Source organism: Chlorocebus sabaeus, chromosome 23, assembly GCF_047675955.1.
Source record: "Chlorocebus sabaeus isolate Y175 chromosome 23, mChlSab1.0.hap1, whole genome shotgun sequence".
NCBI classification, from domain to species: domain Eukaryota; kingdom Metazoa; phylum Chordata; class Mammalia; order Primates; family Cercopithecidae; genus Chlorocebus; species Chlorocebus sabaeus.
Window position 1 is genome coordinate 58,571,855 of NC_132926.1, and position 14,865 is coordinate 58,586,719.

General features: G+C 36.2%; 1 protein-coding gene across 3 annotated transcripts in view; it reads left to right on the forward strand.

The window, feature by feature from the left end:
• The window catches only part of CEP120 (centrosomal protein 120), a 76,848-nt gene that overhangs the window by 13,793 nt on the left and 48,190 nt on the right, over nucleotides 1-14,865 (forward strand). For 2 of the 3 annotated variants that reach the window (XM_008014258.3, XM_008014257.3), the window contains exons 6-7: nucleotides 8,337-8,485; nucleotides 13,817-14,014. In XM_008014258.3, the coding sequence (XP_008012449.1) occupies nucleotides 8,337-8,485; nucleotides 13,817-14,014 (347 nt within the window). Of the gene's footprint in view, nucleotides 1-5,566; nucleotides 5,638-8,336; nucleotides 8,486-13,816; nucleotides 14,015-14,865 lie in introns of all 3 variants that reach the window. The other variant, XM_038008590.2, reaches the window with a different exon arrangement.

A 14,865-nucleotide genomic window follows, 5' to 3' on the forward strand; every position in this document is an offset into this window, starting at 1 on the left:
GTACCTGATCTTGAATGCTTCAGGTTTTTCACCATTAAGTATAATGTTAGCTGCAGGTTTTTAAATATTCTTTATTAATTGAGGAAGTTTCCTTCTAATTCTGGTTTATTGAGAGTTTTTATCATTAATAGATAATGGATTTTGTCAAATACTTTTTCTGCATCTATTGATAAGATTGTGTGATTTTGTTTTTCTTCATTAGGCTGTTGATGTGATGGATTACATTAATTGATTTTCGAATGTTGAATCAGTCTTGCATACCTGGGATAAATCCCACTTGATCATGGTGTATATTTTTCTTTCTAAAAACCTTTTGTAAAGATGGAATCTCCCTATGTTGCCAAGACTGGTCTCGAACTCCTGGGCTCAAGTGATCCTCCCACCCCAGCCTCCCAAAGTGCTGGAATTACAGGTGTGAGCCACCATGCCTGGCCTATAATTCTTTTTATACACTGATGGATTTGATTTACTAATATTTTGTTGAAGATTTTTGCATTTGTGTTCATGAGAGATGTTGGTCTGTATTTTTTGTTTTCTTTATTGTAATGTCTTTGATTTTGGTATTAGGATGATGCTGGCCTCATAGAATGAGTTAGGAAGTATTCTCTATGTTTCTATCTTCTGAAAGAGATTATAGAGAATTGGTATAATTTCTTCCTTAAATGTTTGGTGGAATTCATCAGTGATTTCTAGACCTAGTGCTTTCTGTTTGGGAAGGTTACTGATTATTGACTCAATTTCCTTAATAGATATAGGCCTATTCAGATTGTCTATTTACTCTTGTATGAGTTTTGGCATATTGTTTCTTTCAAGGAATTGGTCTATTTCATCTAGATTATCAAATTTGTGGGCCTAGACATCTTCGTAGTATTCCTTTATTATTATTTTAATACCCATAGGCACTGTAGTGATCCCATCTTTCATTTCTGATATTGGTAATTTGTATCCTTTCTTTTCTTTTCTTTTCTTTTTTTTCTTATTGAGCTGGCTAGAGGCTTATTGATTTTATTTATCTTTTCAGAGAACCAGCTTTTGATTTTGTTAATTTTTCTCTATTGATTTCCTGTCTTCAGTTTCATTGATTTGCTCTAATTTTTATTATTATCTTCTGCTTACTTGGACCTAATTTGCTCTTCTTTTTCTGGTTTCCTAAAGTGGAAGCTTAGATGTTTGATTTTAGATCTTCTCTTCTAACAAACGTATGCATTTAATGCTGTAAATCTTCCTCTAAGCACTGCTTTCATTACATGTCACAATTTCTGTGCCCAGCGAAATTATCCTTCAAAAGTGAAGGAGAAATAAAAACTCTCAAATAAAAATTGTGTCTCACAATTTTTGTTGTGTTTTCATTTTCATTTAGTTCAAGATATTTTAAATTTATCTTGAGATTTTTTTTTTTAACCCATGTTTTGTTTAGAAGTATGTTTAATCTCCAAGTATTTTGGGATTTTCCAGCTATCTCTGTTACTGATTTCTAGTTTATGTAGCTGATAGCAGACACGATTACTATTCTTAAATTTGTTCATGTGTGTTTTATGGCCCAGAATTGCTCTGTCTTGGTGAACTTTCTATGTAAGCTTGAGAAGAATATGTATTCTGCTGCTGTTGTTTGAAGTGGTCTATAGATATCCATTGCATCCAGTTGATTGATAATGTTGAGTTCAACTATGTCAATTATTTTCTGCCTGCTGGATCTGTCCATTTTTGATAGTGTGTGTTAAAGTCTGCAAGTTGGATTCAACTGTTTCTCCTTGCAGTTCTGTTAGTTTTTGCTGCATGTATTTTGATACTCTGTTAGGTGCATTCACATTAAAAATTATTTTGTCTCTTTGGAGAATTGACTCTTTTATGATCATGAAATATTCCTCTTTCCCTGTTAACTTTGTTTGGTCTGAAGTCTGTTCTATCTGAAATTGATATAACTCCTACCATTTTCTTTTGATTAGTATAGCTTTTAATCTATATTTGTTTTTATATTTAAAGTGAGTTTCTTGTAGATAACATATAGTTGGATCTTGTTTTTTGATCCACTCTGACAATCTGTTTTTTAACTGGTGCATTTAAACTATTGATGTTCAAGGTGATTATTGATATGTTGTGTGAATAACCTTATTTATTAGTGTTTTGTATTTGTTTCTCTTGTTCCTTAGTCCTGTTTTTGTCTGTTACTCTTTTCCCACATTTGTGGTTTTAATTTTATTTTCTCTTTCTTGCATATCAGTTATACTTTTTTGTTTTTGTTCTTTTTTTACTTTTTTAGTGGTTGCCCTAGAGTTTGCAGTATACATTTACAAATTTCAAATAACAGTATACTGCTTTTACTTTGAAGGTCCAGCTTCAAATAACACTATTCTGCTTCACAGGTTGTTTTAGGTATTTTAAAATAAAATATTACTAATCCCTCCTTCTTGTCCCTTGTATCATTGCTTTCATTTCAGTTATACGTCAGCACACACACACACACACATAATTGAAGAACCTTTTATCTGTTAGATCAATTAAGAATAAAAAACAAAAGTTTTTATTTTACTTTCATTTATTCTCTGATGATGTTCATTTCTTTGTGTAGATCTGAGCTTCTTACTCATGCCATTTTTCTTGTCTGTGAAGAGCTTTTTAATATTTCTTACACACAGGTCTACTGGCAACGAATGCCCTCAATTTTTATTTGAGAGTTTTTATTTCTCCTTCACTTTTGAAGGATAATTTAACTGGGCACAGAATTCTAGGGTGGTGGTTTTTTTTTTTTTTTTTTCCTCTCACCATTGTAAATACTTCACTCTACCCTTCTTGCTTGCATGGCTTCTGAGAAATTGGATGTAATTCTTATCTTTGGTCTCCTAGAAGTAAGATTTTTTTTTCCTGTTTGACTTCTTTCAATATTTTCTCTGTAGCTTTGATTTTCTGATGTTTTTATATGGGATGCCTAGCAGCAAGTTTTGTTTTGGCATTGATCCTGCTCAGTGTTCTCTGAGCTTCCTGAATCTGTGGTTTGGTGTGTCATTAATTGGGGGAAATTCTCAGTAATTATAGCTTCAAATATTTCTTCTGTTCCTTTCTCTCTTTTTTCTTCTGGTATTTCCAGTCTGTGTTTATTACCCCGTTTTTAGTTATCTCACAGTTCTGAGATGTTCTGTTCTGTTCTGCGTTCCCCCCGCCCCGACCTCCCCCCCAGTCTTTTTTCTCTTGACGTTCCAGTTTTGGAACCCCTTCCTATTGTCATATCAAGCTAAGAGATTCTTTTCTCAGCCTGTGTCCCATCTACTAATTAACCAATTCTCATAGTCATTCATTTCTGTTATAGTATTTTTTTGTCTCTAGCATTTCTTTTTTATTCTTTCTTACATTTTACCATCTTTCTGCTCCCATTTTCTCTCTGCTCTTGTATGCTGTCTACTTTTTTCGTTAAATCCTTATAAGGCATGTTAATCATAGTTTAAAAAATTTTTTCTGTTTTGATGATTCCAACATTCCTGCCATATGCTTGTTTCATCTCTTCAAAACTGTGTTTTTTCTTTCTGTTTTTTTTTTCCTTTTAGTATGCCTTGCAATTTTTTGTTGCAAGCCAGACATGATGTATGGGGCAAAAGGAACTGCTATAAATAGACCTTAGTAATGTAGTGGTCAGGAGTGGGGAAGGAGAAGCATTCTATAGACTTATGGTTAGTCTCAGTCTTTTACTGAGCCTGTGCCCCTGGGGTCTGAACTTCACCATTGCTTCTCAGTTTTTTCTCCCCTTAGATGGGGCAGAGTGTCTGGAGGGGCTGGAGTTGTGTATTCCCTTCCCTTGCATGGAAGACCAGAGGCAGCTGGAGTTGGGTATTTCTCTTCTCCCAGGTCAGTTAAGCTCTGATAGAACCTCAACAGGTTAGGCTCTGGCAAATAGTTTCTCCCGAGGGCAGGCCTTGTTAACAAAAGCAGAATTGCCTTTTCTCTTCCCTATGCCAGAAGAATGAGGGAACTTTTCTCTGATATTCACTGTGAGGACCTGGTAGAGCTCCTGGAGGTAAAAGTCACAAAAGTGTGGGGCTCCCTTGTGACTGGGTCCCCCTGGAGTTTTTATCTCTCAGGCTGGTTCACACCAAGCTAGTAGCAATTCCTCCCAGTTCAGGTTTTCCTACTTCCTGCATTGGCTCTTTCTGTTCCAAAATTGTGGTTTTCTGTAGCTCCCTGTCTGTTTCCTTAGTTTTGGGGAGCAGCAGTTTTCCTGAGACTTCACTTCTCCGACAGATCTATGGAGAGTTGTTAATTTTTAGTTCGTCCAGCTGTTTATTTGCTATTAGGGCTAAGTGAAGATTTCTAAGCTCTGTGTGCCAGACTGCATTATTTCTTCTTCAGTGTTTTACAGTCCCTATTTTCTTTTTGTTAAAATGATGGAATTGAATGAGATAGTCTCTAAAGTTCTTTCCTACTCTAATATCTTGTGATTCCATCTCGTGTGTAAACTTTTTCTGTAGAGGAAGAAGGAAGAAGGTGTCTTCTGGAAGTGAGAGAAACGAGTAGTGAAATTGAAATCATACAATTGGCATTCTGTGCTTCAGTTATGTTGCATGCAATGTCCTAGACTTATCTGGAAAATAACGTTAATAGCGCTCTTTGTATTGGCACATATATTCTTAGTTCAGTGAATTTATAAAGAGTCTTGTCCTAAAAGTTTAATTCTGAGTTGAGAATTACCTTTTGAATTGAGAAGACAATTATAATTCAATATTTTAACAATAACTTTTCCTCAGTTTCTTCTCTTACCAGTACTTCTTAACTTCCTTTTAGCCTTTTCATCCTCTTCCCAACCTTTATATGTTAAAGAAATCTCTTCTCATTCTGTATACACTCTTCCAATGCAATCTTATTTATTTACCAAACATCAATCATACTCTTCTGTGCCAAAGACCCCCCACTTAGGCCTTTGGACCCAAATATCACTTGCCTCCTGGACATCTTCTTTTGGATGACCTCTAGGCACCATGAACCCAATAGATGGTTAAATTAAACTTCAGCAATGTGTTTGCCAAAATGGCATATATCATAAGCAGTGAAATCAGGATATGAACTTGAAAGTCAGATTCTAGAGCCTTATTTTTTCCCTCAGTGAAAAAATATTTTTAAGAATTTGTTTTCTGTTGTGAAATAATCTGTCTTCCCCAAAAGTTGGAAGTATGTTGTGGAGAAGAATATTTTTCCCTGGACTATTTGAGAGGAATTTACTACCTAATGCACCTGAATATTTGGAGTATTTATTAGAGCATTCTCCTTCATAATCATGGTATATCCATCAGAACTGGGAAATTTACATCAGTATATGAACACATGTAACCTTATTACATTAATGAAACATTGATACATTATTACCACCTAATTTCATTTGAGTTTTGTTTTACCAATTGTCTTTTCCCAATAATTTCTGTTATAGGTAAAGGATTTAGTTTAGAATTAGATGTTTATATTGAATTGTTGTATCTGTGTATTCTGAAAAAGTTCCTTGATCTTTCCATGACCTTAAAATTTTGAAAATTGCTGGCCAGTTAATTTGTAGATTGTTTCATGACTTGAGTTTGTCTGATTTTAGATTTAGCTTATGCATCTTTGGCAGGAATATCACCGAAGAGATGCCACGTTCTTCCCATTGCATCTTATCAGGTGGTGCACAATTTTGATTTGTCCTATTACTGATGATAAGTTTGATGACTTGATTAAAGTGTTGTGTGTTAGTGTTCTCAACTGTAAACTTGTTCTTTTTTCCTTTGTAATTAATAACTTTTGTGGGGCAGAATTGTGAAATTTTGAATATATTCAATTTCTTATTAGACCTTCAATTCATTTATTTGTATCAGTCTGAATTTACAGTTTTCTCTTTTTGTTTAGTGTTTTATAATATTTAACTACCCTTGAATATTTTTCCCGGATTTGGGCAGCCCTTTCAAGTTGCTTTTGTTTGCTATTGAATGTCTCCATGATTCCTTGAACTTATCAACAAATATTTTCAGGCACAGCAAGATGTTCCAAGCTCATCTTGTGCTTACCCTGTGTCAGTTCTGGATTCAGCCATTTCTCTAAGGAGCCCTGCTTCCTTTTAGTAAAGAATGATTTTTAGAAGCCAAGATCTAGGTGCTAGGTATGTTAGCTGATATCAAGGTGTCACTGCTCCCAGGCCCTTTCAGTAGACAAAGCGAGGGAATTTGTGCATATATGTGTACACACACATATAAATACATACACACATTTGTATATATACATATGATCTTACCTATTTTGTGCTGCTATGATAGAATACTACAGACTGAGTAATTTATAAAGAACAGAAATTTATTTCTCACAGTGCTGGAGACTGGGAAGTTCAAAATCAAGGCACTGGCATCTGGTGAGGGACTTTGTCCTGCATCCTCACATATTGGAAGGCTGAAGAGCAAGAGAGGAACTCTCTCCACCAAGCCCTTTTATAAGGGCGCCTGATCTCATTCATTCGGGAGGAGCTCTCATGGCCTAATCACCTGTTTAAGACCTTATCTCGTAATATCATCACATTGGCCATTAAGTTTCAACACCTGAGTTTTGGAGGGGACACGTTGAAACCATAGCACATGTACACCATTTTGCTTATGTTTATCAATATACATTGAACAGGGCCAGGTGCGGTGGTTCACGCCTGTTCCAGCACTTTGGGAGGCTGAGGCAGGTGGATCACTTGAGGACAGGAGGTCGAGACTGGCCTGGCCAACATGGTGAAACCCCTTTTATACTAAAAATACAAAAAATTAGCCTGGCTTTATGGCACAAGCCTGTAATCCCAGCTACTCAGGAGGCTGAGGCGGCAGAATTGCTTGAACCCCGGCGGGGCAGAGGTTGCAGTTAGCCGAGATCCACTTCAGCCTGGGTGACAGAGCAAGACTCTGTCTCAATAAAAAAACAAAAACAAAAAACACCATATATATGTGTATATATATGTATGTATATATATGAGATATCTGAATTGATGCTGTTCTATATATATTGAATTCAGATTCAATATCAGAATTGATGCTCTTCTATATGTATGTATATAGATTGACGCCTCAGTATATATATTACCAATTCAGATTGACACCTTCAATTCCATTCCAATACCACAAGATTTATTCTAGTTTTCACCTTCACCCTATTTGTAACACCCTTCTCTGTCAGTGAGAACATGACATAGTTATTTTAACTTCTAAGCTCTGTCGGCCTTACTATGTAATGGCTACCTTTATTAAAGTGCTTAATGGGTCAGAGGCTGTGCTAAATGCTTTGCTTTCATTATTTAATTTGATCTTTCAACAACTCTATAAAAGCTTTCTAGAAAAAAAAAATGGAGACTAAAAGAGATGGGTATAGTTTCCCTATGCAACAAGTGAAGGACAGAACTGAGATTGGAACCTTGGTCTATGTGACTTAGATATCTGTGCTGTTAATCATTATGCTGTTTTCAGCCACTGCTACTGTGAGCACAACTCTTTAAGATTAACTCCTAGAAGAAGGATTGCTTTTTTATAGGGTATGCACGTGTAAAATTTTGATAGGCCCTGATACATCACCCTCTAATAAGTTATTCTAGTGTATACCTGCCAACATTGAGAGCACTCACTTTCCTGCATTCTTCTCAACATTGGATATTATCAATTATTTTAGTTGTGTATATTTTTTGTTTTTTAAATCAGTTTGAAAAACGCTGTCCCTCTTCAGTCTCCTCATGCTAAAGCCTATTTGATTGTGTCAGTTTTCTTCTCAAAACTTGTTTCATGATTTTCTCTTATTCTTAGAAAACTATCCAAAAATGTGTCTGGATAGCATACAGAAAGAATGTATGATATGGCTTCTGCTTTTCCAGCCCCACCTCCCTCTGTATGTCAGTTCTCACTCTGTAATTTGGCACCCTATGCCTGTGTCAGTTTTCTCACACATGCTTTCTCTTGCTTGCTTCTGTGTTTTTGTACATACTGTCCCTTCTGTCTAGAACACTCTTTTTTTTACTCCCCCATTCCCTGTTCAGCTACCCTTTTCTTCTTAGCCAAATATAGTTTATTCACTTTCCAGTTTAGATTCACTATAAAACCTATGTTAGATGCCTTTTCTTTGTGGTTTATTACCTTAAGGTTTTAAAGGGTTACTTCAGAATTTTATATACAGAAAGAATATGCTGGTTAAGTAAGGTTTCTTTGGTGAGTATGTAAGAGAGTATGTAAGAGAGTAAAGGAAACCTTACTAGATATTAACTGTATTCATGAAAATTACCAAACAAATTAAAAAATATCAGTTTTAAAAGTCTTATAATGGTTTATAACAAACTGCAATGTAGTTTAATCATATTTTTCTCTGTAAAGTACCTGCCATCCTGGCTGGACTTGACCCCAGGGACATTGTGGCTGTGCTGAATGAAGAGGGAGGCTACCATCAGATTGGACCAGCAGAATATTGTACTGACTCCTTCATTATGTCAGTGACCATAGCGTTTGCCACCCAGTTGGAACAGGTGAGACTTTCCGTGAGATTGGTGACTTATGAATAGTTTGAAAACATTATGTAAAACATTTTAGCTTTCAGCTATTAAAAAGACTTGCAAGTAGACTTTTTTTTTACTTTTGAAAAATGAGTACAAAACATGTTTTCTTTCATAGTAGAAAGAAAACTTTTTAATTTAGAAAAAAGAATAGATTTTGATGATCTTGATTGTAAGAGAATAAATCTTCAGGATTTAGGAGAGTGACCATCAGTTAACATTGTTTTCCATTGTACTGTGTGGCATTGTAAGGACTGACATGAAAGGATTTTTAAATTTGTGAATAATTTACTTTTTGGAGAAACTTAAAATGTCAGGAATACTTTCTGCCAGTAATACTTAATGCATATACAGTTTTGGGTTCTATTTTACCTTGTTTATAAACTAACAAATTAAGCTGTTACTATCATGGATGCTAGCAGAAGACACAGGTTCTTCGATCAGAAACGAAGGAATTTATTACCCTTAGCACAGCAAGAACATGAATATTGGTATATTTCCTTCAGTTGCCCTTACCCCAAGTCCCATGGGGACTACACAGAGGGGCCCAGGTGGTTGCTCTGCATATAGTGGGTTTTATCACAGCTGAGGAAACAGAATTTGGGGAACCTGCCACTTTTATTGTAAGCAGTAAGCAGGCCTGGTCTTTGTCCAGGAAGACACATTACCTTATCTCTCAAGCTGCTTAAACAACCCTGGGAAATGTGCTGAGTAAAAGAGTGGTCTGGGCCTTGCAGTCTTGTCATACTCTGCAAGAATGTGTAGGGATGCTCAGGGCTCATGGTAGATTGCTCTCCTCCCAACAGCAGCTCAACACAAAACTAGCTGTTATTCCACTGTCCTTCTCAAGTCCACTTCCTTTTTTTTTCCCTCCTCTGCCATCAACTTGGTTTTACAGGTCTACTTTTCTTGACATTATGTTGTTCTGTAGTAGCTGAAATGAATTAATACTTACAAAAATAGATGATATGGCTTATAACTGTACAATTTTTATCAGATAATTCCCCTCCCCCTTTTTTCACCTAAGAGACAGGTCTTTCTTTGTTGCCCAGGCTGGAGTGCCTTGGCATGATCATAGCTCACTGTAGCCTCAAGCTCCGAGAGTCAATTGATCCTTCTGCCTCAGCCTCCTGAGTAGCTGGGATTACAGGCATGTGCCACCACACCCAGCTAATTTTTAAGTTTTTTGTAGAGACAGGGTTTCACTATGCTGCTGAGGCTGGTCTCGAAATCCTGGCCTCAAATGATCCTCTTACCTCAGCGTCACAAGATGCTGGGATTACAGGTGTGAGCCACCATGCCCAGCCTTATTTACTTTCTTAGAGGAACAGAATATCCATGTAATCCACATTCACAAATGAAATATGCAATTAGTGGCCACATTTTTATTTTACTTGCAAGGTAATCAGGTAAAGATTTTTATCAGGAAATGTGTTTACTTTGTCACACTGAATTCTTGCCCACTATATAAAGAACTTGGTGTTCTTTGAGTATTTACTCTTTCTCTCCTAATTTGGTACTGTGAATTTCCTTGTTGATACATACGTACTTTTGCGTTTATATCAGTTTCCGTATTTTTCTTCTCTTAAAGCCCTGCTTCTGGATTTGTTATAGTTTAATATACCACTCTAGTTGCAAGGAAAGACAGATATCTGTTGGCTTTTTATTTATTAACCACATCAGAACACTCTTGTCCACATGTCAGATAATTAGGAATGTACTGTATTTTTACTGTGTTGTTACCATATTTTCTAAGCTTTTTATTTTTTATTTTTATTTTTTTGAGATGGAGTCTTGCTCTTGTCGCCCAGGCTGGAGTGCAATGGTGCAATCTCAGCTCACTGCAACCTCTGCTTTCCCAGTTCAAGAGATTTCTCCTGCCTCACCCTCCTGAGTAGCTGGGATTACAGGCGCCTGCCATCATGCGTGGCCAGTTTTTATATTTTTGGTAGAGATGGGGTTTCACCATGTTCGCCAGTTTGGTCTCAAACTCCTGACCGCAGGTCATCCTCCTGCCTTGGCCTCCTAGAAGTGCTGGGATTACAGGCGTGAGCCACCATGCCCAGCTGAATTTTAAATCACTGTTTTAACAATTTTATCCTCCTTAGGGAGGCTTAATTGTTCATATTTATTGATTACTTACTGTGTAATGCTTTGTATAATAGACATTGTGCCACCCACTCTGCATGTTTTGCATTTAATCCTACCACAATCTTAGAGTTGATCATTTTCACTTTAGAGATAAGGAAACCAAGTCTTAGGAAGATCTTACGGCTAGTTAATGGCCCAAGTATTTCTGACCATGTGGTCATTTTTAATATTCTCTTGGTCCCATATAATGCTCTCTTGCCTCTTAATGAGTTTGGAATAAAATAGATTTGAGTTGTAATCTCATTCTATTTTCTAGCTCCTTCAACGTAGGCAAGTTACATAACCTTTTTGAGGCTTGATTTTATAGTTATACAGTGGTGATATTTACCATCTTTTCAGTTGTACATGAGGAATGAGGTAATATTAGTAAGTTGCCTACCATGTTGTTTGTGAGAAAGTACATTTGTATGGTAAAGTTTCCTGTGGGTAATTGACCTATTGAGTCCATAACTTTTAAAAACCAGTATAATACAGTTCTTGGTAATACAGGTGAATTCCTGGGACAAATTACTATTTCAGTTTCGTTTAAAAGAAAAAACACACACAAGTTGATGTCTGGCAAACTGTTTACTATCTATAAAAAAGTAAGCCAGATAGATTCCTCAGAATGTTAAACAGAATTACGACATGATCAGCAATACTACTCCTAGGTATATACACAAAAGTATTGGAAACAGGTGTTCAAATAAAAATTCGTATGTGAGTGTTTATAGCAATACTATACACGATAGCCAAAAGGTGAAAACTACCCAGATACCCATCAATAGATGAATGGATAAACAAACTTTGGTATATGTACACAATTAATTACAATTTAGCTATCAAAGTACTGCCTGTGGGTGGTGTGGCACACAGCTGTAATCTCAGCTCCTCAGGAGCCTGAGGCAAGAGGATCCCTTAAGTCCCAGCAGTCCAAGACCAGCCGGGGCAACATAGCAAGATCTCCATCTTTATAGAAAAAAAAAAAAAAAAAAAAGAGGAATTAAGTACTGATACATGCCACAACATAAAGGAATGTTGGAAACATGCTAAGTGAAAGAAGCCAGACACAAAAGGCCACATACTGTGTGGTTTCATTTATATGAATCATCTACAATAGGCAAAAGTTCCTTCAAGCAGATTTGTGATTCCAGGGACTGGGAGCAGGAGAGTATGGGTGGTGGGGTGTTGCTGCTTAATGATTGTATTGTTTATGTTTGGGATGAAACTAGCTGTTTAGTTTTTTCCTCTCAACTTAGTCAAAGGCAATGTGAGAAAGCATCTAGCAATAAACAAATTTACAAACCTTTTCAGATGCAAGTCAGGGACTTAGCACATGTTACTATAAAGTTTTAATAGAATGGAGGATTGAGTTTGGAGCAGAAACACTGGCTAGTGACAATCTTGCTTCCTTCTTAAATATTGAAAGTTAAGAGTAGGAAAAAAATACAGTCTCTAAATATCAGGATAATAAAGAATTTTTAAATAATTTCTTCCCATAATGGGAATAATTTAGAATTAAATATACTGTGAAATATTTAAGGGTCTTTATTTCTTAGTATTTTTGTTGCTTTATGATTATGAAAGAAAGTAAAAGAAAATGAAAATCTTCTCTAAACTCCTCCAGAATAATCACTGTAACGGATAGTATGTTCTTCCCCAGGATTTTCCATTCTCACATAACAACAGCTAACTGTGTGCTAGGCATTGTTGTAGCAGCAACTATGTATCTCTTTTAAGCCTTCCAACCCTGAAACAAGTGGATACACAGTGATTAAGTAATTTTTCTAAAATTTCACAGTAAGTTACTGATGGAACTAGAGTTGGGGTTTGGGATCTGACTCCAGAATTTGTGACTGTAACAATTATAAGTGCATAGGTGCTCCTCTCAATGTGTGTAAGTCCACATGATTAAAATCTCCTCACTTAAACATGAATACATTTTAAAGTAGGATTAAAATAGCTTACATTTATTGTGTGACTGGTACTGTGCTGTTGTAATCTAAGTGATTAGTATTTTTATTTTCACAAACTATACAAACTATCCTGTAATTTTTTTAAACCAACAGTATATCTTAGAGAGGGATCCTCAACCCTCAGGCTGTGGACTGGTACAGGTTTGTGGCCTGTTAGGAACCGGGCTATATAGCAGGAGGTGAGCAGTGGGCAAGTGAACATTACGGCCTGAGCTCTGCCTCCTGTCAGATCAGTGGTGGCATTAGATTTTAATAGGAGCACGAACCTTATTGTGAACTACACATGCAAGGGATCTAGGTTGCGTGCTGCTTATGAGAATCTAATGCCTAATGATCTGAGGTAGAACTTTCCTCTTGTAACTATTCCCTCTATTCCCTCCTGTTTATGGAAAAATTGTCTTCCATGAAACCAGTCCCTGGTGCCAAAATGGTTGGGGACCACTGTCTTAGATAACTTTCAAGTTAGTATGTTATTATTTAGCAGCTATGCTGTATGATAATTATATTTAAGCCATCCCCTATTGATGAACATATTGAATGTTTATAGCTTATTGTTTAACAATATGCTAGTGAACATTAAAGGTCTGTTAGAAAATATTTTGTATTTTGTAGGACAGGAATCCCATCTCTTGGTCATATGTGGCCATGAAGCTAGTGACTCTGAAAAGTAACACTCATAGTACAAAAGGTATTTTTTTGGTGTTAATTCATAGGCCTCTAAATTTTGACAGAATAGCTAAAAACTTTATTGGAGACCTCCACTAAGATGTTATATATTAAATAGCCTGGATTAAATTTTTTTACAAACCTTTTCTCATTCATAACATAGAGCCTCTGATGGCTGAGGAAGTATAAGATGAAATAAAATATGTGAAAATAAGGAAAGCTCAGTTTGAAATACTTAATCTCTTTCTTCTAAGTAGAACTTTCACATATTCATGGACCAATTGAATGCAATGAAAACTTTAAAACGACATAAATCTATAAAGTCTTTTAGACTCTGTTTTTCTAAGACGACCCTTTTTTAAAACAGTAATTTGGTAGCAATTTGGCAGAAATTCAGAAATTTTATTTGAGGGTTAAGACATCAAATTAAAAAATCAACATTTTAGCAAATATTTTTGGAATGCAATAGATACACTAAGAATGTTTAGTGGTTTAGAAAGTAATACTGTTTTCTTTTTCCTGAAATGTTTAGTTAATTCCATGTACCATGAAACTTCCAGAAAGACAGCCTGAGTTTTTCTTCTACTACTCTTTACTGGGAAATGATGTTACAAATGAACCCTTCAATGATTTGATCAACCCAAACTTTGAGCCAGAGAGAGCATCAGTTCGCATCCGTAGCAGTGTAGAAGTTCTTCGTGTTTACCTGGCTCTTCAGTCTAAACTACAGGTGAGTACTGCAGCAAATCGTTTTTAACTGGAGGTGGTCTTTTAAGCATTAATTTAGTACCTAAACTAAACGAGAGTTTAGTACCTAAACTTAATCCTATTTCAGTTGTAGAGGTTATCTTTCTGCCACATCTTCTAAATTTTTTAGGTACTATCCTGAGTCATGAGGTTGTTGGCATTACAGTTACTTCAGAATTTTATGAGATAGCACCTCTTTTCCCCATAATTGAGAAAAGAGGTATATCAGTTACCAGTCCTTTGCAATAAAAAACAATTGTACCTGGAGCCTAGAGCAGTGGGCATGGGCAGGGTTTGATTATTGTTAGTGGAGATATTATGTGTAGGCACACAGATCACACTCTTGATTTCAAAATATATATGCCTTACTGCTATTAAAAGCAATGAGGTAAGACAGCTTTCTAAAATCTGCCCTTGATTTGAGTATTTTTTATGAACTCTTTTTGAATTGGACTCCATTTAAAAGCAAACATTGGCTGAGCATGGTAGCTCACGCCTAGAATTCCAGCACTTTGAGAGGCTAATATGGGAGGATCACTTGATGCCAGGAGTTCAAGAATAACCTGGGCAACATAGCAAGACCCTGTCTCTACAAAAGATAAAAAGTTACTTAGACATGGTGGTGTGTGCCTGTAATCCTAGCTACTCGGGAGGGTGAGGTGGAAGGATTGCTTGAGCCCAGGGGTTGGAGACTGTAGTCAGCTATCATCACACCACTGTACTCCAGCCTGGGCAGCAGAGCAAGACTCTATCTCAAAAAAAAGATAAGTTAACCTTACCTAGTAAACATTACTCTTCTGTCTTTTATGACACTTCCTTTTGATCAAAACCAAA